Raw genomic sequence first — 22,951 nt, 5'->3', positions numbered from 1 at the left:
GAGTTGTCCTCACCAATTACTACCCTTCAGTCAGAAGTCAAAGGCTCTGAACAAATATGTGTACTGTGTAATTGGTTTTTCTGTAGCCATATAATAGGCTTCTCTGCTAATGCCATAAACCAGATTTAGCTGGATTAAAAAGGAAAAGAGCAGGTGTATTCTGAGCAAAGCCACTCTGGGGTGAGTCCTCCAACCCTCAGAGATGGGGTGGGGGAGGGGCCAGGAGAAAATTGCAAGGCCAGTCTAAAGGAGAGGGCATAAATACCCTGTAGGCACAGGCATGGTGACATGTACCCACAAACTGGGTTTGTGCTCAGTTATAATGCTTTAGTTGGGGATTGAGTTTCTGAGAGGGTGGGGTTTGGAGAGACAGGAATGGGCCCCCTTCAGGGACCAGCTGTTCCAGCCAAACATCCTGACTTTCTTTGGTATAGGGACACTGGTTCAAATATGACTACTTCCTGTTGGCATGGGATGACGTAGGGATGGGGAGTTGGGTGAAGAAGTATGTGGTTAACTGCCATCCTGGAGATGCCAATGATCTGTTCTTTGAAGAAGCAGAGAAGGCACATTGCTAGGGGAAAAAATAGATTTATTACCACCAGCCCTATGAACAGGACTAGCCATTGGAAGAGTGAAGACTGCCAGACAGAATGGAACAGAGATGCCATGGTTGTTTGGATGAAATTCTTCAGACAATTTGTGGAGTGACTCCACTCAATATTAGTTTCTGCCAGGCCAGATTTATCGATGTAGTAGCAGCACTCTTTCCCAGGAAGATGCAGGTGTTCTTAAAACAGCTGGAACAGATTTATACCTTGGTGTCATAGCAAAGGCTATGGCTTTGGGTTAAAAGGCATGAACATTTTTTTCTATGTCTGGAGAGCCCGATTTTAGCACAAGGAAACGCGCCTGTAAGCCTAACACAACCAAAGGAAACTTAAAATCTTGAGCTTGTGACTGAATAGTAAATAACCAATGCCCCATCAGGTTAACAGATCTCCATTCATCAATGCTAAAACTCTGAACCTCCCAGTGTAACCACAGCATAGGAGGGGGACCGGCGTCCAAAGCTTCTTTACATAGCGTAAACCATTTCCCTGAAAATTGTCTGGATTTCCTCAGTGTCCATTGTTATGTCCCCCTTTTTCTTTCTGATTTGCATGTTCTCTCTCTGTTTTTTTGGTTAGTTTAGATAAAGGTTTGTCTATCTTGTTGATTTTATCAAAAAACCAACTCTTTGTTGCATTGATTTTTTTTGTATTGTTTTCCTGGTTTCTACTTTATTGATTTCAGCCCTCAAATTGATTATTTTCTGGCGTCTACTCCTCCTCCTCCTTGTTTTAAGGCTTTCACTTGTGCTGTTAATTCTCTAATGTGACTATCCTGTTTTCTTCATGTGGGCACTTAGTGCAATGAACTTCCTTTGTAACACTGCTTTCAAGGTGTCTCATAAGTTCGGGTATGTTGTGTCCTCATTCTCGTTGAATTCTAGAAAGTCCTTAATTTCTTTCTATTTCTTCTTTGACCCAGGTATGGTGCAATTGAGTATTGTTCAGTTTCCATGGGTTTGTAGGGTTTCTGCGCTTTGTATTGTTGTTGAATTCCAACTTTAAAGCATGGTGGTCTGATAAGATACAGGGGACTGTTAGAATTTTTTTGTGTGTGTGTCTGTTGAGTTTTGTTATGTCACCTACTATGTGATCGATTTTAGAGATGGTTCTATGTAGGGCAGAGAAGGTATATTCTTTTGTATTTGGTTGGAATGTTCTATAGATAGATGTCTGTTAAACCCAATTGGGACATATCTTGTATTAGTTCTTTTGTTTCTTTGTTAAGTTTCTGAATGCTGGCCCTGTCTAATGGTGAGAGTGGGGCGTTGAAGTCTCCCACTGTGAGTGTGTGAGGTTTTATGGGATAAGTTTCAAGTTAACTTTTTGTTACATATTTTAACTATACCTAGCTCTCTTAGCTATTTTAATAGGGTAGAACAGCGTAAAATAACTTTAATTTTATTTATATCCAAATGACATTTGAAGCTCATCACATCAGATTCACTGGCCAGAAATCCCAGAGGAAAATTCTGAGCCCAGACAGCTAGTTTCAACAGTATTAACTGAGCTATTACCAAAACACAGGGAACAAAGTAAACACATACATATAAGACTGGCCAGAAACAAACACATTGAGCCTGATGTAATTTTTTGTGGCTCCCGTGGCCACAAGAAAATATACAAGCAAAGACTCATCCATACATACAAAACAAACAGAAGTTTTCTAGTTCAGTGTATATCTTAATACCCTATTCAGATTTATTTTGCATTGTTACTTATACATTAATTTAGTCCTTCATTATATTGGGTTGTTTATTTTTCTTAACAATTTAAAGAAATTATTTACAATAAATCAAAATCATTGATACACTTTTATTGGATTGTATAAAACCTATTTTGCTTTTTTGAGACAAGGTCTCACAATGTAGCCTTAATTGTCTGGGAACTTGTTATGTAGGTCAGGCTGTCCTAGAACTTATAAAGATTTACCTGCCTCTGCCTCTTAAGTGATGGCATTAAAAGTACACACTGCCATGCTCAGTATAATAAATTTTCTTATCTTTACATACGTTTAAGCTTCAATAAAAGTAATTGAAATGGAAAAATAATTATGTTCATACTTTCACTATCATTACATCAATAGCTGTTTGTATTTCGTACCCCCCCCCGTTTGTGTGGGGGGGGGTTCTATTTCCTTCCATATACATAAAATCCAAATATCTCATAGGGCCATTAAGCTCAGTGACAATTAGTGTCATTCAGTCAGAAACGCTTAGCTAGGCTGTTTTTTTGTTTTGTTTTGTTTTTTGAGTAAGTCATCAACTACACTGATTTCCACATTTGTCACTGAGTAGTGCCCTAACCAAATGGAATGTTTTGCAAATATTGCTTTAGATTGCAACACTGAGCACACAGGAACAGCTTTGTTGTTTAGAAGATTAAATAACCCTCAGATTGTTCCCTCACCGGGGAAAATTTATAGATGGAACAGATCAATAATCTCTTCTGGGGTCAAATTCTGTGTTTTGTGGGAGCCTGAGAATCATCATTACCTAAGAGCAGCTTATGTGGGAAACAGTGGGGGGGGCAGTGAGTGGAGAGGGAACTAGGAGAAAGAGAAGGAGAGGAGAGCATGTGGGACTAGGAAGTTTGAGTCAGGGGAGGAATAGAAGGAATAGAAGATAGAAAAGAGAGAGAGGGAGGGATGGAGAGAGAGAACATAAAAAAGAGAGCCATTATAGGATTGAAGAGAAAACTGAACCTAAAGGAATGTCCAGAGACCTACAAGCCTGACCCCAACTAACAATTTGAGCAACAGTGGAAAGGCTACCATAAATGCCCTTCCTTGGTAATGAGATTGATGACTAACCTATCCACCATCATGGAGCCCTCATTTAGTATCCGTTGGAAACAGAAGCAAACATCCACAACTAAACACTGAGTCGAACTAGAATCCAGATGCAGAGGGAGAGGACAAGACCAGGCTGCAGAAACACATAGAGACAGCTGACCTGAACAAGGAGGAGCTAATGGGCCCCCAGACTGATAGCTGGGAATCCAAATGGGACTGACTCAGACCTTCTGAACATGGGTCTCAGCTAGAAGGACTGAGCAGTCTAAGGGACCTCAGACAGTGGAGCCAGGATGTATTCCTGGTGCACAAAAGGACTTTGGGAGCACATTCCCCATGGAGAGATACTCCCTTAGCCTAGAGACAGGAGAGAAGTCCTAGTCCCTACTCCAAATGACTTGACAGATTTAGATGACCCTTCCTGGAGGGCATTACCCTACATGTGGAGTGGGTGGGGGATGGAAGGGGAGGGTGGTCGGGGTGCATATGAGGGGAGGGGAGAGAGGGAAAGAGGGAGAGAAGAAGGGAGAGGGAACTGGGATCGATATGTTAAAAAAAAAAAAAAGAATGGAGTCAGAGACTACAGAAGATGGGAGGTCAGAACTGGGGCGCTGCCTGTTAGTGTAGAAAACAACAGGCAGATTATATCTACTATTAAGAAAACAAACAAGATTGGAAAAGAATCCTAAGAAAGAGCACATGGAGCATTTGAAAATGAATTCATTTACTCAGCAAGGTTATAAAACCACTGACTGAGCCCTCTGTTACTACAAATTGCTTTTGTGATGGGACAGACAGGCTCGATGAACAGCAGGACAGGAATAAGATAGAGAAGAGAAAACCCTGAAGAACAGAAGCAGCCTCACAAGCCCAGACTTAAGCAGGCTGCTTTTATCCGAGGCAGTCCTCAAAACCACTTCAGCTGCTGCTTTCAAATACATAGTATATTTGCCTAGTCATCTCAGTAACCGAGTCAGTATGAATTTTTGTTGTCCTACAGTTCTTTGATGTTCCTGTAATAAGATGATAGGTTTTTACAAAAATCAACATTTACTCAACTTAACTACTAGTGCCTTCCCTAGTTCACTACTCATCTGCCAAAACAAATGCTGCTGAGGTTATTTCTACCTCAGCGACCCTTCAATCCCTGCCATTCTTAGCATTTTAGCTGACTCGATTTTCTTCCCTCAGCTACCCTACAACCGTGAGTAGTTATGAGTAAATGTTTGGCATCTTTCAAGTCTCATTTTCTCCTCTGCGTGACTTATTTATTCTTTTCCTTTGAATATCTGCCTTTCTCCTTTCTTTGGACTTAAATGATAATAAGGAAATACAGACCACCTTACAGCAGTAGTAAGAGAGAATTTTAAGAGCCGTGTCTCTCAGGAGTAAGGGAGAAAGGTATGTCAAAGTTCTATATGAATTTTTCACATGTCTTTCTCCCTTACTTCTGAGAGACAAGGCTCTTAAAATTTTCTCTTACTACTGTAAAAGACGGACTACTTGAAAGACCAAACATGATAGATAACAAGGAATGAAGAGTTTCTTTGTTTTTAGAGGCAGCCTACACAATGCATATCAACCAGAATTTTGGAAATCCCAATGATAATGTAGGGAATAGCTGAGTAAGTTGGTGTCAATGTCAACGTATTGCTTTACCGTCTGGAAACCATTATTGGTGAATAGACCACAGGTATTTGGCTCCTTTATTCACCTGTCAGGCTGCCTGGACTTCACCTCACAGAAAGACGGTCACTAGAGCCTTAAGACCCAAATTCTACCTTTCAACTGTACTCAGTTGACAACTTCCAAAGTCTTCACACAGGTGACTCTAGGGTAAAAGATTTTCTAATTCCTCTTTGCAGAAATCTAAACCCCGACTTATATTGATCAGGCGACTTAGATGGCTTAAAAGAAATTCAATGCTATTTGGACAGAGCTGTATTTTTTAGACATTTATTTTGGAATGAACAACTGAAATATGAAGTTCTAATGTTATTAGAACCTATGACATCCTCTTACATACTTAAGCATTAAGTAGAGATTTATCTGACAGATCCTATACGGACACTTCTCTGCACTTAATTTTGCAAAGATGGGATCTGCCTTTAAGTTCTCCTCTCTCTCTCTCTCTCTCTCTCTCTCTCTCTCTCTCTCTCTCGCTTTCTCTCTCTGAATGAAAGTAAATTATTGAGTCAGCATAATTATTCTTATTTTATTTTAGCTATTGCTTCCTTGAGATTAATTTTAGATAAAACAAATACTTAAGTAAAAATCTAATATTGAAAACATTTTGTTATCTGAGATTATGTTAATTGAAATTACTCTAGCAATTACCAACAGGTGAATTTTATCTATTTTAGTCTATCAAAAAATACATTTACGTATTTTAAGTTAATCTTTTATATTCATTGTATTTCTTACCAGTCTATACCTACTCATAGGCTTGATGACAATACATATTTCACATAACTGAGATGTTAGCTATTGTTTTTAAGCATCATTATAGCTGTTACTGGTTAGGTTGATTTTGTGTTAAAGGCATATCTTCATTGCACCAGGTTTTATAAAGACAAAATTACTCAAGCATTAATATATCATGCACTCTGAACGTATCTACCTCCGTGCCCTCTTTATTTCTCTTTCCCTACACCCTCCGCCAATTCCCTTTCCTCTCCCAGACCCTCATTTATATGTGGTCTTTAGGTGTGAACAAATCTAGGATCCAGAATTTAGATGAAGCATGAATGTATAGTGGTTTCATTTCATTCATCTATTTCTAGATTGGGCTTTTGCTTTTCTACATTGGGAGGGTTAATTCTTTATAAATTTTTGATATCAGTATTCTGTCACAGATATAGATAGCAACCACTGTCATTCTTTAAGCTGTGTGCCCATTGAATTCATTGATCCCTTCGGTGTGTAGAAACTTTTAAACTTCCATTTGTTACTTCTTCCTAACACCTGAATGTTCAGCACTACGTGTCTTGTCCCATAATATACCAATATCTGTGCTAAGTTGCCTAGACATAAACTGGCCCTTATGAACCTCTGTTTCCTACAGGTCTCTCGCATGGGCACAACTTCCAGGCCTGGCACTGTATTGTGTAACCCACCACGAGCTCAGACCAGACATCTATATCACAGAACATTGCTGCTATGTTCTGGCTTGAAGAGCGCCCCACCCCAAGCTAGAAATATTCTGTAGGTTAGATGATAGAATGCAGTTCTATGCAATTCCTCTGAACTCCCAGGATAAGCTGTAGAGGGGGGAATGTTTGCCTCTGGAATGGCCTAACTTCCAACTCAACAAGATTCTTACTAAAAGGGCATTTGTCAGCTCTCTGTAGCATTTCTTAGCACTGTCCCATTCCCTGACATAACCCACACCTACCCTGTGTGTTTTCTTCCCCTCTGTCTTTCTGTATTTGTCTCCTGTCTCTGTCCCTATCCCTCTCTCTCACTCCCCCCCCCCCGCTCTGCCCCCTCTGTGTGTGTGTGTGTCCCCTCTTCCTCTCCTTAGTGTACTGCTACTAAAAGCACAGCACAAATATTCTGAGGCTTGCTCTGTTTTGAGCCCCAGCAGTAACACTCACACTGGAAGGAGGGAATCCTTCATTGAAGCCAAGCCCCCTGGAAAAGGCTCTGGAGTCTCTTTTTGAAATGCCTGTTTTCTTTTCTTTTCCCTTTGCTACTGACACCAGTGTTTTCTACCACGACCTACGCCACAGATGGATGCAGTCCAACTGCCCCTGGGCTAGTATGTGGAGAGTTTATCAGTCCGTGCATGTCTTGTTCAGCATGTCTCACTAGAATGTGAGGCAAGAGGAACCTTTATTCACCGTTAGTTGTTTGTTGTCAGAGCTCTCTAAGTTGACCAGTTGGACAACATTGAATAACTTGGTTGTATTCTTTGTGCCCTAATTTCTTCATCTGTTTGTTTAATGAGCACTTTTCCCATATTGAATTATAGAAAAAAAATTTCTAACTTCCTGCTATGTTTGTTTCTCCATATTTTATATAGTGATAATAGAAATGTAGTAACAAGATTGTTGTAATTTTAAATAGCATATGAATATGTTTATTATAGTTAATATGTGAGAGACATTTCTGTAGTGCTTGGCACATGCAGACCACTCAATAAGCTTTCCCCACTGTTGGAAAAGTTTATAATTTTTACTTCTAGGTGAATCATCATGGACAATAAACATGAATATTTACATAACTACAAAGGCTATAACTTTGAAAGAATTTTAGTTAAAATGGACGTGGTGGAAAACATGGACAATTATGAAATTAGAGATGATGATGTTTTCATAGTCACATATCCCAAATCTGGTGAGTGGTATGCGCAGACCATGTGGCATTCGTGTTTGGTTAGGGTTGATAATAAATACATAGAGAAAAGCTGCTGTCCACACACCATCACTTCAATCGGGTTAGCCCCTGTCCTTGCTGCTGCCACTGAACATTTCATCAGGTTGAAGAAGTCACAACGGCAGAATATAAGGCAGCTTGTCAACTTCTGCAGTCAGGAAACCCAACTCCATGAACCCAATCTAGATAATCCCTCATATACACACCCAACAACTTGTCTCTCCGTGAATATTGTAAATCCCATCAACCAATATCAGCTAACACGGCCACCTCCAGTTTAGAGCAACTTATGGTCAAAAAGGGCTAAATAAAATTGAAATCTCTATGCATGAGAGTACTTGCCATGCATGTATTGTAATTTACTGTGGGGGGGGTAAAAAGGACCGTGGGGGGGGAGGCTTGAACCAAATATAGAGCCAACAGCAGCTAGTTGGTAAATGATGATGCCTTAGGCTGTTGAACAGGTCTGGAGTAATCAAAGATCTTTTCTGCAAAAGATACATGTTTTATTATGTAGAGGTTTATCTCAGACAATGATTAAATTTCCAATACATTTAATTTTGTTGACAAGATTTCCAAGACAACTGTAATCTACTTAAGATTCTCAAAAACAGAAGAAAAAAATTCTTTAGCTGTGAGCTTTCTGTTTAGGTGGAAGCTTCACCCTGTCTCGCTCCTCCCGCTGCAGACCCCTCCTGGGGAAGTCCGCCAAGGGTCAGCTCCTCCCCTGAGATGCTCACCATGCTCATCTAGGCTACTTAAGACTCAGTCCCTGTGCCCCCACCACCACCACATTCTTCTCCCTCGAGGTTTCTCCTCTTCCGCTGGGACCACCGGGGAAGGTTTTGCTCAGATTAAAACTTGGACTTTAATTCCGTGACAGACTTAATATCAGGGTACAGAAACTTATCAGTTTCCCAAAAGAATTACTCTTGAGGTTTGTGAAGCCCAACAGGGGAAGCCCAACAGGAAACTCCTGTTTCACTACATGTCCTGTTGGACATGAAGATGGGCTGAATTTCCTTTTGGAAAGGTAACTTTTACCTCAGCAGGAGAAACTTGGAAGTCTTGGTTTAAGTTTTTGCAGCGGTTAACACAGACTAAACAGTAACGCTACAGATTGCACATGCATCCCGCCTCCCCACTCCCGGCCCCCACTTAGTTTTGCTGTGTACAATAACACCAAAATTTCATGTCCATCTTTGAACATTTCAGTAAATAAAGACATTTTGCGAAAATACTTCTTTGCGCATATCAAATCCTACTTTGCTTTCCATCTTTGCGATGCACAATGCAGTACAGAACTTGACGGACTCCGAGAGGCCATCGCTCTGTCTCGCTGTAGACAATGACTATATAGCTCAGCCACTAAATAGCCTCTGAGTGCTTCTGAAGGTCCCAGGGAAGACTGAAATGGGCGATGAGTGTTTATATTGTGCCACAAAGGATACCAGAACCATTCATCGTCCCAAGTTCCGGAGTCCGTGATGTGTTGGCATGACCAGTTCTTTCAAAATTTCAGGCTCTGCTTTCGTACAATGCTCCATCCCTCCTCACTGGGAATAGTGACTGAGTAATCAAATCTATACTGTCACCAATGAATTACCTGGTATTCTATGGTATTTGATCACATCTAGGTCCATTCTTAATGGGAATAGAATTGGAGTTTTGCATGTATTTCCCAATACTTCCCCCTGTATGACTTGGTCTAATAGTCCAGAGGCCAAATGTCAATTACACTGAAATATTTGATTATGGTCAATCACTGGGAATATACCAGAGAAGTCTTTGAGAATACAAAGCAAGTATTTAATTCTATTAGTTTTTCTACCATTCTAAAAGGCAATCAGACAATGAAGTAGTTTAGGAAATGAGTCAGAATTGCCCATAAACAACAACATTCAATAACCTGCTACATATCTTATGAAAATTAAGAAATAAGGTAGAAAGCTCCAAATAGGAAAAACAAAATAACCTTGCAGCAAGACAGAGTGCCACTGTGCCTGGTGTGACCTCAACACACTGTATGTACCCATATGTAGTGACACTGCACTTTACCTGTTAACATCTGCCGATGTTGTATGTCAATAGCAGTTAAATGATACCGGAAGGACCCCCACAGGAAGCATAGATTATACAGACACTACAAGAATAAGCTGGATCATCACTACCAAATCACCACATCTGTTTAAGCGAGAAAGGAACAGAGTTTTTGATTTCAATCTAACCAACTTGAGTGACAAATACAGACAACAGGGAATGAAAAATGGGCACATCCCAGCATGCTTGGAGTGTTAAAGGAAACGCAAGGTCCAAATAAATCATCTTCAAATGGATGGTGTTACTGTCGGCATCCATTATTAAAACCTACTTCAGGATTGAAAACAGGATTGTTGTCTATTTTTTACAGGGACCATCTGGACTCAGCAGATCCTCAGCTTGATTTATTTTGATGGCCACCGGAATGGCACTGAAAACATATCAACAATGGTAGAGCTCCATTCTTTGAGTACAATAGTCACAATTTGGACTTTGCCAAAATGCCATCACCTCGCATCTTTGCTTCCCACCTCCCGTATTATTTAACACCAAAAGGTCTCAAGAACAAAAAAGCCAAAGTATGTCACAGAACTTAGGGACTTACTGCACCCATGAGATACCTTCCCTAAGCACTGAATAATTAGATTATTCCTATGTTTTGCTACTATGATGCAGCTGCTATGAACGTTCTTGAGTATGTCCATGGGCACTCTCCCAGCAGCTTCCCTAGAATCCACATTTATAATAGGACTGCAGAGCCACAGTTCACAGGGCACTCCACTCAAAGAGGTGGTGCAGTATTTCTGAAGAAAGTAGACTTATTTCTTGCTGAAATTCACAATAGATGACTTCTTAGTTTTTGTTCAGTAACTTGACTTGTCGACTTTTGGATGCTTATCAGCATGGCAGCTACCAAAAGGGGCCTCAAATTTATCTTAATTTGCATACTCTTCTCATAATGGAAGAAATCATGTTTGATGTTTATTGGCCATAATTATTTTTGATTCTGTGAAAAAGCTCTACAATTAGCCCAACATCTTATTACATTCTTCTGGTCAGTTTGCTTTATATTATTTTTAGATATGAATTTACTGTAGCCCATCCACATTGCTTTTTCTCATGTCTGTTTTGTTTAGCAAAACTCTTAATTTTAGTTTTATCAAACTGATTAATTTTTCTTTTAAATAAATTTGCATTTTATAATTTTTTTATTTTATTATTTTACATGTCGATTCCACTGTCCCCTCCCTCCTTCCCTTTTACCCTCTCTGTCCTCTCTGCATTTTATAAATTTTCCCTTGTTTTAAGCCTAGAGATATGATCATTGGGTTTTGGTTTCATTTCTTATTCTTTTCCTCCCTCCCTTCTTTTATTTTCTACTTTTTTTCTTGTGAGAGCCTTGCATGTAGTCAAAGCTGGCATGAGCTCCTTCTCCTGACCTAGACCCCAGGTGCCAGTATTGTGAGCACCCTTCTGTGCTGGGTTTTCATACTATTTATCTTCTTAAATCATGTTTATGTTATTTTTCTGAAAGATATGAGGGAAAAACTCATTTTTCTTCGAAGATTTTAAGTGGATTTCTAGTTATGTCAATATAACTACTAGATTTTTGTTTTTAGACTTCTCTGCTACCTTATTCATCTAATATCACATAATACCCATCAACTGACTCTTGTGGCAATTAATTTTCCTTTTAAACTTCTAATTAAAATTTTTATATAATATATTTTGATCACATAAAGCAAATTAATTTTCAGTATTTATGAAAATTCAAATAATACTGCTTTTTTGAGAAATGAGCTACTTTCTTATGAAATGCCATAGAAATAGGCTATTTATTAAAGTACTCTCCATAATACCAAAAAAAAGCAATAACTACTTGACTTTCCACTCAAAGTCTTTCTACTACTTGACTTTCCACTCAAAGTCTTTCTAGCTCAAAAACTAGAAGAAATAATTATGATTATTGTCTATAATATGAAAAATAAAAGACTGATATTGGGGTTCAATCTTCAAGCTGAAGATCAGAAAAGCAAAGCAGCTTTTCTTATATCTTATTCTACCCAGCTGAACTAGTAATCCTGGTCCCTACACATCTTCAGAGGCAAAAGGCTCTCATTTCCTGTCTCCTCCTTCTTATATTCCTTTTACTGCCCAGCCATATCACTCCAATCTCCACCTTCCTAGTGCTGGGATTAAAGGCGTGTGATACCAGGTACTGAGATCACCTTTGTGTGAGCTATTTCATTTAGCACTTGATCAGTTTCATGTAGTCAGTGTGGCCTTGAACTAACAGATACATCTACCTCTTAATCCTGAGTCCTGGAATTAAAGATGTGTGCCTGGCTTCTATGACTAACTAGTATGGCTGCTTTGCTATTTTGATCTCCAGTGACTTTAATAAATCATAAACAATAATATATCACCATAGTTGTCTTAATCAAATGTTATAATATTTTTAAAAACTTGCAAGTATAACCAAGGTTTATTTAAAGAAATAACTCCATGATTCTGTCTACAGATTCTTTATATCTACAGAAATCCTAAAGATGTTTTGACTTCTTTTTTCCATTTTTCAAATCTGATAACTTTACTTCAAGCTGCAGATACTATAGAAGATTTTATGCAAGCATTTCTAGATGGGAAAGGTAAGTGTTGATTCATCTACCCAGACACAAATGGATTAATTACACAAAAGCTGCCAGCTAGCCAAATTCTCAAACTTACAGAGTGCAATTTAAAAAAGAGGAGCAGGGAAGTGAAATTCTCTGCTCTTCGGAAAGAGACAGGAAAATAACAATACCAGACAAACAAAAACAAAAGCCAAATAACTCATCTCTGGTGGCAATTGGATGTTGACTCTATGTGCCATCAACTGGCTTTTCTATCTTCATGCACCATTTGAGGATTGTCGGGGTTGCAAAGGCATGTCATGTAGGAACTATTTTGGTTTTCAGATACCCTAGCAAGTCCTTTCAACTAGTGACAAAGGCAGAATAATCCATTCTGACAGAGCAAATGCTGAGGGTAAGTGTGTGTTTTGTATGGGCCTATGTAAGGCCTTATACTGCAACTGTGGAACTGTTCATTCCACTACCTACAGGAACTAAGTAATACATGAGGCCCACAGCATGTGGAGGAGTCAGGATCTTATTTGTAAGATGATATTCAGAATCTGTGCTACTGTAAACAGTGGACATTGTTGCCCAGACATCTGAGAAAACAAGAGGAGAAACAGAGACGAGCCCTCTGTGGAGAAAATGAAACAGTGTGTCTTAAAGTCACCTTCAGCCTCAGGCCCTTAGTTTCTGCCTTGCTTCCTTCCTACTCCTGTAGTAACTTTATGTAAGTGGGTTTCTATGAATGACGGGTACTTGTTTCCCCAGACCACTAAACATGTTAAATAGTGATATAGATGTCCATTGCTGTTCACTACATGCACACACAGCTTGGCTTCCTTACTCATTACCTCTCTTCCCAGTGGTTTGACCACATAAAAGGCTGGCATGAACACAGACATGGCTTCAATATTATGTTCCTGAGCTATGAAGATATGAAGAAGGTTGTATTTGTAAATGATTTCTTTTGCACTGTTCTGCTCTTGGTTGAAAGCACATTCTCCCAGTTATCCTCATACCATAATTCCTCCTTGTTGGACATCTCCTAATGTCTGTAGGATACTGTAGATTCCCTAGTACTCTTATCTTCCCTGTACAGTCATCTTTTGTGATCCCTTCTTATACAGTCACCAGTGTCTAAAGTCAACCTCAAAAGTTCACAGCAGCAATGACTTTCACAACTAGAAACCTTACTATCACACATTTGTTATGTCCATTAATGGTCTCTGGTGTGGTACTCCTGTCCATGAACAGCGTGTGCTTTGATCTTATCTTGCATACTCATTCCTTTCATCCCCCTAAGACCCACCCCAATCACTATTAACCACAATTGTACTTAGGGTTGACTTCTAAGTTTTCACATATGAGGGAACACAAGACATTTGTCACATTGTCCAGCTTATTTCACCTGATACATTTTCAACTGCAATAAATGGACTCAGCCTAGTGTCCATCGACAGATGAGAGAGTGAAGAATTTGTGATGTATGTCACATACTATATATATACATACATATATATATATATATATATATATATATAAAATACATTATTGCTCAGACATAGAAATGAGACAAAATTCTTTTACCTACAGTAAAATGGGGGTAATACCACTTCACCATGAAGAATGTCATTAACTTCTCCAGGTAAAATTAATATGTCATAAACAACTACTATATTCCTAGTCATGTTATTAACCCCAATTGCACTATTAGTTATGATTTTAAAATCCATAATGTAAAATGTGCCATTTCACTATTATGACTTGTTATGTCACTACTACTCTCCAAATCCTTTTCTGCTTGTCAAACTGAAATCCTAGGGCCATTAAATCATAACTTTCAATTTTTTTCCTCTCAGTCCCTGAAAATCACCACCTTGCTTTCTTCCTCTGTTAACTTCTTCATGCTTGATGTATGTATGTATGTATGTATGTATATGGCTTGTTTCCACATTTAGCTGCTGTGCATACTGATGCTGGGAGTATGGATGTACAAATCTTTCAGAGGTCTTGAATTCAATGGTTTTGAAATCAGGAGTGAAAGCCAGAAGTAGAGTTGCTGGCTCCTATGGTGCTTCTGCTTTTACTTTGTGAAGACAGCATCATGCATCTTTCCTTTACTAGTGTACCATTTTGCAATCCTACCGGCAGCAGCATCACTTACTCGTTTCTGTCTTTTGTTAAGGAATAGCCATCATCTCAGGTTACAAGGACTCATGCTCTTCATTTCCCAAATGACTAGTGATATAGAACATTTTCTCCTGTGTTTAGTAGATGTTTCTAGAATCCCTTTGAAGATGGTTTATTTAAAGTTTTAATTGGATTGATTTTGTTGATGTTGATTTCTGCAGACATTAAAGTAATTTTTTTGTTGGTAGAGATAGCTCAGCAGGTAAAGGGGCTTGTTGTCAATCCTGATAATCGAATTCAATCTCTGAGACACACATGGTGGAAGAAGAGAATATATAAATAAAAAAACAAATAAGTAAAATGTAATGAAGTAATTGTGCTATCTCAAAGTGTGACTCCTCCAAATGTAATCTTCTATTCAAGACGGGCTGCTCAGGGTCTCTGAAATTTCATATGAATTTTAGACAGATTTTCTTTTACAAAAGCAGAAAACTCATTGCAATTTTAATACAGGCTCCATAGAATTTGTGGGTTAGTTTTATATCTTTTAAACAGCTGTCCTCCAATTCGTGAGTATAGGTTCCTGTTCTGTTTATTTCTGTTTCCTTTTTCTTTCATCAATGTTTTGTTGGTTTCAATGGACTTTTCTCTAACCTTTTGAAAATTTATTCCTAGGTCTCTTAATGCTACCATTTCAAAGTTTTATCTTCTTTTAGGATTACTCATTACAAGTATTTAAAATTTCAACTCATATTTGTGTATTGATCTTGATTTTATATCTTACAACTTTGTAAAATCTCATTGTTCTGATTTTGTGCTTTTCTTCATTTTTTTTCTTTTTTACATATGCGATCATACTGTATGCTTTACAGAGATAATCTTACTTTTTGTCTCTAATTTAAATGCTATATTCTCTTTCTTGACTAAGTGCTCTACCTACTATTTCCCAGGAACGTGTTAAATAGAAGCAGTAAAATCTTATTGCAGACATCAAATAAAAATGGTTTTATTCTTCTCAACCAAGTGTGATTCTAGCTACAAGTATTTAGTACACAGTGTTTTTCACTGAGGTACTTGACTTCTTCTGCTGATTTGTTGATGTTTTTATTTAACGAAGATACTGAGACAGGCATAGCCGTTCCTTCCTCTAACCCAAGTCCAAGGGATGCTATACATGAAGACCATCCTAACTTTGAAGGCAGCATAGGCTACCTATTGATTTTCAGGCCAGCTTCAGCTACAAAGTCTCAAAAAAGTTGTTTCATTAATGGCATTTTCTGTATCAATGGCAATAAATAACTATTTCAGTTATACCTATTCCTATGTTTTCACGTGTTGAACAACATTTGCATTCCAAAAGAAAATCCTACATGTTTGTGTTACACGTTGGGCTGTAAGTCACACCTCCATTATAAGGTTAACAATTTCTCAGCCCATAACATTTTCAGGACCTTAGAAGCTCAGTGTTTAGAATCTGCAGTTTTCTGGGGAAAGAACTGAATGAAGATGACGTGGATGCTGTGGTGAGACAAGCCATGTTTGAGAACATGAAACGTGACCCACGAGCAAATTATGAAGATAAAAAACTTGAAACTGGAACAAGAAATGATGGAGGATTCCTCCAAAAAGGTGTTTATTGGTCTGTAGTAGAGATAGATAGATAGATAGATAGATAGATAGATAGATAGATAGATAGAACTCCCTGGCTGGCCTAGGAGAAATAATCTGTGTTTCCAGTGCATTTTTCCAGGTGATAATGACATTTGGGAGCATCAACCATTTTAGCTGACAGAGAACCTGAAGGGTTTCTAGTAATGTTTTAGGGCAAAATCTGACAATTTCACTTATTAAATAAATCTGACTTTCCTTCCTTTTAAGCCACACAACACAACCTGTTAAAGTATGGCAATAGATACGTTAGAAGTGAAAATTCTTAGTCATCTTGTGCCGTTGTTTTGTTGGGTTTTGTTTTATTTTGTTGAGTTTGTTGTTGAGTTATTTTGTGGGTGTAGGTTGTGTGGGTGTAGGTGTGTGAGAGAGAGACAGACAGAGACAGAGGGAGACAAAGAGTGAGTACGTGTGTGTTTCACAGTGTAGACCAAGCAACCGAGGTTGCTTAAATCCATAATCCTCCTGTCTGCCACACACTGCTCCCTGAGTGCCAGGGTTACAGACATGAAACACCACACACTGACTGCCTAGACAAAAGCAGTCTTATTTGCTATTTTTTCTAGGATATCGTACAAGTAAGTAAACTTACTGTATGTTTATGCTAAAGATTGAAGATAGAGTTTAAAGTGATTTTTTTTTTTTTTTTTGGTTTTGTTTTTTCGAGACAGGGTTTGTCTGTATTGCTTTGGAGCCTGCCCTGGAACTTGCTCTATAGACCAGGCTGGCCTCAAACTCACAGAGATCCCAGTGCTGGGATTAAAGGTGTGCACCACTAACGCCGGGCTTAGAGTAGTTTCTTAATGTCTTTATCTGATATGAATTCAATTAAGTAAACAGGCAATAATCTTGTTATGACCTCATTTCATGCCAGGAGATGTGGTTAAGAACAAACATTTCCCTCTTGATAACTCTTTTATCATTATTGTGATCATTAGCTTATATTTTAATATCTATGGATTTTTATATTTTTCAAACTCTTTTGTCTCTTCCCATCTCATTCCTCAGTGTCTTGCCTAAGGTAGCTTGCCATCTGGTCCAAATGCAAACAATGATGTCTAGGACAACTAAGGACCCCAAATGGCTATTTTTATTTTAACTGTGATCATTTCAAAATCTTATCCAGAAAAATCATAACATTAGCTGTTTCAACACTCTGTGTCACCTTGACTTGAGCACACACACACACCTCAGAAGGTTGTGTTTTAAATATATTGTGTTTGGAGTATAAGCGTTTCTTAGAATAATGATTGATATATTAGTGAAATGTATTTTTAAAATTCTAATATATTTTTTAACTTTTAAAGAGATTTTTTTTTCTTTCTAAAAATTGTGATTTGGTGGTCGTACCTAGTGATAACTATTGACTGTGCTGCTACTCTGAAGCCCCTTCTACTGCACATCCCTCTGAGATGAGAGGAGAGGGGAGCCAACCAAGGCCTGCAGAGAGTAGAAGGGGGTGGTGGACTTTGCCTCGGTAGCTGGACTTGCCTAAGTGCTGGCTGCTTCTCTCATTAGGCACCATCGGAGACTAGAAACATCACTTGACTGTGGAGCAGAATGAGAGGAACATGAAGAACTTTCCCTTAAAGTTCATCTGGGATATGAATGAGAAGTAGAATTTTAATTATGGTGCAAATTAATCATATAAAAATGTACTAACCAGAGGAGGCCATACTTTATTAAAATTAACGTATGCTTCTCATTCAATTATTAATTATTAAGCACAATCCATGAACAAAATGATTAATTTAGGTTGCTTGCCATAACATTAATTTTAAAGGCAGCTACTAATGTTGGTATCCTTCACAAAAAGAATGACAGAGAAAGCATAAAACATGGCTTATAGATGTCTTCAGGGAGTAGTCTATAATTCACATTACTTTCAATGTAATGAAGGATCAAGTAAACATTAAAAATCCATTTATTTTAATAATTAAACTTTAATTCATTGCCTTTGAAATTAATAGAACTGTTAAATGCACTGTATGAAGTAGAGATGTCATGTACAAACATGTATGCCTTTAAAAATATTATAAACTATCTCAGTGTGCAATAAAGTCATAAAAATCAAAGACTAAACATATGCTGGTTTAAGTGTTGATGCCTGTGATTTGGACCCCTACCTGGGGCCATGTTGCTGTTGGTTCCATGCCAAAGTAAATGACCTGCACTGCCAATCAGGACACTGGCTGCTGACAAGCCCTAGCTGCTGACAAGGACCGTGTCTGAGTCTATGGTGCAATCACAGCTGGAGTCTCTTGATGGGTGAGAGGTGAGAGGCAAAGGATGGTATCCCCGGTGCCCACATAACCTTCTGACTGCCAGGGGGTCTAGCTCTCCCACCCACACCGCCACCAGCAGGGACAGCTCTGCTGTGCTGCCCTGAGGAGGTGCAGGTCCTGCTCTCCAGAGTGGTGCAGCCTGTGAGGGGCAGGGAAACTCTGTGCAGCCCTATTCTCACTGCTTCTGATGGTAAGAGGAGGCCACGGACATCGACACTGATGGCCGCTGTGGCAGGGCCATGGAACCAGACACAGCCCCTGGAAGCAGTTTAGGCCCAGAGGACACCATGGCCCTGGGCAGCAGCACAGGCTACTCAGATCTACATGGCTCCAGCAAAGACTGAACGCTTGGACATCAATCTGGCCCTACGTGGCATCCTAGGCCTCTGACATCTGTGTGGCCCTTAGTGGCTCTACAGGCTACGCACATGGCAGAGCAGACACAGCACCTCAGCTGGGCTGCACACTAGAGCTCACTGTATTGGCAGGGGACAGACGAACCTGGCCTGTGAACAGCGGAGCGGGACAGCTGCACCCTCCCTCTATGCCATGGGATGGCAAGGCTAAGGGAAATGTGCCCTTACCTCCCACCCCTTGCCACCTGCAACAGGCAGGATATCCAACCGCCAGGGCACGAGAATCAGTAGAACCAGGCAGAAGTAAGGGGCGGGGGAAATGAATGGGATCAGGGTGCATGCTGTGAAATCCACAAAGGATCAATAAAAAGGTAAATACAGCAGATGCTGGATTAACTACAGGGTATTGGGGTGAAAAAAATTACTCTGCAGGACACTGAAGCCAAATAGAGCCAATATTCTGTTTCTGATCTATGAGAGAGGGAAGATGCTCATTATGAAGTCTATGCAAATGAATATAAGCTCTTAATTTCTACATTAAATGCACATGGTTACAAAATGCAAACAATTACAAAGAAGATTCTCCCCCAGTTGTTTTGTATTAGTAAACTTAAAAGAAAAACCGGGTTTGTATGAAGCAAACAACTGTAGACTCTCTAAGAAAAACCTGGAGTTTATATTGACTTCGAATAATGAGGTAATGTCAAACATAAAGAAATACATGCTGAAAAATAGAACTCGATGTTTGGATTTAACCTCTTCCAGATGAGGTTAAGCTGAGCCAAGTGTGGCAAATGAATTACATATACTGCTATGACATCAGATTTTGGGGGGGGGGGGAAGCAGGCCTAGGGGACCGGAAAGGGTACGCCTGGGGCACAGGCTAGTAGAGACTCATGAAGAAGCTGCAGCTTGGATTCATGAAATCAAGGGATTAGGAGAGCATTCAGACGCCCTTACTTAAGGGGAAGCCCCGCTGTTCTATCCTTCTCAGAAAACCACCCCCATTCTGCTTGCTGCCCCTCTGAAGGGAACAGCCGCTCGGCTCCTCCGTGTGTCTCCTCTCGGATTTCCAGAAAACTGCTGTGTAGAAAACAAGCCAGAATGTGTACCTGGATTGTCTTGACGCTGTCGGGACCTGAGCCCTGGGTGCATTTCCTGCATTATTCATGGCCTGCTGTAGCTGCAGAATGGGCTAGGCCCCTGTGGGGGACTGTGACCAAGGCCTTACAGCGAAGAAGGGGTTGCACCAGGATGGATTCCTAACCTCTCAACTCCTTCCCATCCACTGGCACTTGACTGATCAAACTAAATGCATGTGTTGTTGTTAGACAAACTGAAGAGGCCAGAGAGAAGGTGGAATGCTGTGGAACTAGCTGAGCAAAGCGCAGCTGATGAAAGATCATCAGTTCAATCTACTATTTCAATTATAACAGAATTAGGATATTTACTGGAGCTGGCCTAAATCTCAACAAAAACACAGTCCAGTCCATACTGTCCATCCGAATCATCTTAGTTTTGAAGATTTAAAAATCCATTTGATGAAACAAGTGACAGCTTCCCAGAAGCGGTTAGCCTGGTGGAGGCAGATGGGAGACAGGCACGGAGGAGGAAACCGCTGCGCGTGCCTCTACGGGCAACCGGGCAACCGTCAGGCCTCCCCGAATGCCCCTGCACTCTGCGTGGCAGCCAGGTGAGGCTCATCCACTCTAGCGATGACAGTCTCCACTTGTACCAACGTAGCACTGGGGTCCCCAGGGGCTAAGTAAGCATCGGAGGCTCTTCTGCTCTGACCCAGAACACTGCAACCTTGAGAAGGGCCCTGAGCTGCAAGCTCACATTGCGCTCCCCGGAGCAAAGTAAACATTGCTCTCTTGCACTGACCCGGACACTGCAACCTTGGAAAGCGCTAGGAGCAGCAAGTTCACATTGCGATACCGGGGGCAAAGTAAACACTGGAAGCTCTTCACTGCTGACTCGGGAGACCGTGTAACCTTCTGGGGGATCTGAGCGGCTCACTCTTAATCACAGAGGTCCCGGTGACATGAGATCTCACTTCTTGAACAAAAGCCCTGCTAAGATTCCTCACAAGACCATCATCTGTGCCACCCTGCAGTTTTTGATTGGCACGACTCTCATCGTGACGGGCTGCCTTCTGCTGACCGGCTACATGAAGCACGTGGGGACCAGCCGGGCCATCGCCGTCCTGATTGTGGGCATCTTGGTCTTTGTGCCAGGGTGTTACCATCTGGTCATCATCTATAGAACCTGCAGAGGCTGCCAGGACTACTCCTACAGTGACCTTCCGGACTGTGAGGACTAGACCACAACAGCAAGAAAGGGGGCCGGCTGCTGGTGGGACTGAACAAAGCCGCGAGGCACTGGCAGGTGGAAAATCACAGCTGCAATTTAAAAATGCTGCAACTTTATAAACGATAAATAAAATTATGACTATAGTTTACAAGTACATTCCAAAAAGTAGCTTGAACTTAGAGCTAGCCAAAGGTCTAACTATGTGTATTTTTGATCCCCTGGCCCTCCTGAAAACACGTTAAAATGTCTACATGGATATTTATAGTCAGAGAACAGCATGAAAACCTACACCTGTGTGGCACTGTTGGGCCACCACAGCTCTATGTAGAACTGAACGTAAGTTTAATATTCCCAATTGACAGTCTTACTACGTGGCAACTGGAAAAGGCTGATATAAATTTTGTTCATATTATTTTTAAATTTACAATCCTCCACTTGTCACTAACTTTGTAGTCTATGTACGATTTAGTAAAAGCAAATCTTATTTGGAAAAAAAAAAATACTATTGCTTTGTTGGGCCAAACTTTTAGGGCCAAACTTACTTAAAGTCAAGATGCAAGCTTTCTTGGCCAAGTAGCCTTGGAAAGATTACCGTAGCACAGTAAAACAAGGCAGTTTGGAGGTATCGTTCTTCTTGTGTGAGATTCCAGTAAGCAAATTGTTTTAGAGCAGTGTGCTGAGACAGGAATAGTCTGAGAAAGGTTAATTCTTCTCTGGAGAGTAAGCTGCTTTCTCCCCTCACTCCTTGCTACCCGTGGCAGGCGGGAGACCAGGCCCAGGGGTAATGAGATTGGGAGAGCTGGCCCTGCCCCTCACAGGCTGCAGCACACCTGGCAAATCGCTAGAGCTAGCCCCGGAGGTGAGGATGAAGGTGAGCCAGGCCTAAGGGTGTAAGAGTCCAGGAACTGGCCCTGCTGTCCAGTGCACCGGGTGAGCTAGCCAGAGCAGCGCTGGAGAGCTCACCTTGGTGGTGAGAACGAGGAGAAGCTGGCAGGCTGACCAATCCAAGCCCAGGACTGGTGCTGAGTTGGCCCACCCCAACATTCACCTATGTATGCATCCGCCTGTAGCATGTAAAAGGCCAGACCTGCAGATCCAAAACTACAGGATCTCCATGACACAAAGCAACAATATGATATCCAAGAGGAGGCCCGGTGTGTTGTGTGATAGCTCATTTGTGTTCTAACAAATGAATCATATCTGGTGACCAGAGGGTGGAACTAGCCCTTAGATAGCCATAGAAGCTGGGCAGTGGTGGCACACATCTTTAATCCCAGCACAGGAGAAGGTAAGAAGGGGTGTCAACGGGATCTCAGCTGTTTGGACTGAGGAATGAGAGAGGAAAGAAGCAATTGGTGACTGCTCCCAGTTCTCTGATATTCCAGGGTTTACCCCCAATATCTGACTCCCGGTTTTATTGACACCATTCAACAGGATCACACTTCAGCCGTGAGGGCCCAGTATTCAGGGTGTAGCAGAAGCCAGAGGCCTCAAACCAGACCAATGACTCATTGCAATGAACACTTACAAGTAAAGAAGTATGGGCTAAAGAGTAAACTATGAGAGTCACCGTGTCACACACAGTTTAATAAGAAGAAAGAGGCTTCCGCATTTATTCCATTTCCAGTAATTGATGCAAAACTTCCTGTCCTGGGAGTTCTCATTAAGTGCAGGATCAGATAGATGAAGGGGAAAGTGATGGACATTGTTTGAGAACAATCAGGTTCTGCTAAATTAACAAAGATAATACAGTGTATAA

The 22,951-nt window shown here is 40.5% G+C and overlaps 1 protein-coding gene and 1 pseudogene across 1 annotated transcript; both read left to right on the top strand.

The window, feature by feature from the left end:
- Window positions 1-7,601: 7,601 nt before the first annotated feature.
- LOC127215226 (amine sulfotransferase-like) lies at window positions 7,602-18,304 on the top strand (annotated as a pseudogene).
- A 2,537-nt stretch (window positions 18,305-20,841) lies between these two features.
- LOC127215224 (transmembrane protein 230-like) lies at window positions 20,842-21,233 on the top strand. Its single transcript, XM_051175624.1, has one exon. It carries the CDS (start codon window positions 20,924-20,926, stop codon window positions 21,200-21,202), a length of 279 nt encoding a protein of 92 aa, XP_051031581.1. The 5' UTR covers window positions 20,842-20,923; the 3' UTR covers window positions 21,203-21,233.
- The last annotated feature ends 1,718 nt before the right edge of the window (window positions 21,234-22,951 follow it).

This window comes from Phodopus roborovskii, unplaced genomic scaffold (assembly GCF_943737965.1).
Source record: "Phodopus roborovskii unplaced genomic scaffold, PHOROB, whole genome shotgun sequence".
Taxonomy (NCBI): Eukaryota; Metazoa; Chordata; class Mammalia; order Rodentia; family Cricetidae; genus Phodopus; species Phodopus roborovskii.
This window is presented reverse-complemented; position numbering and strand designations above follow the sequence as displayed.

What these genes read in the sequence shown, in the direction of transcription:
- LOC127215224 (XM_051175624.1), top strand. Translation starts at nt 20,924, where the DNA reads ATGAGATCTCACTTCTTGAACAAAAGCCCTGCTAAGATTCCTCACAAG.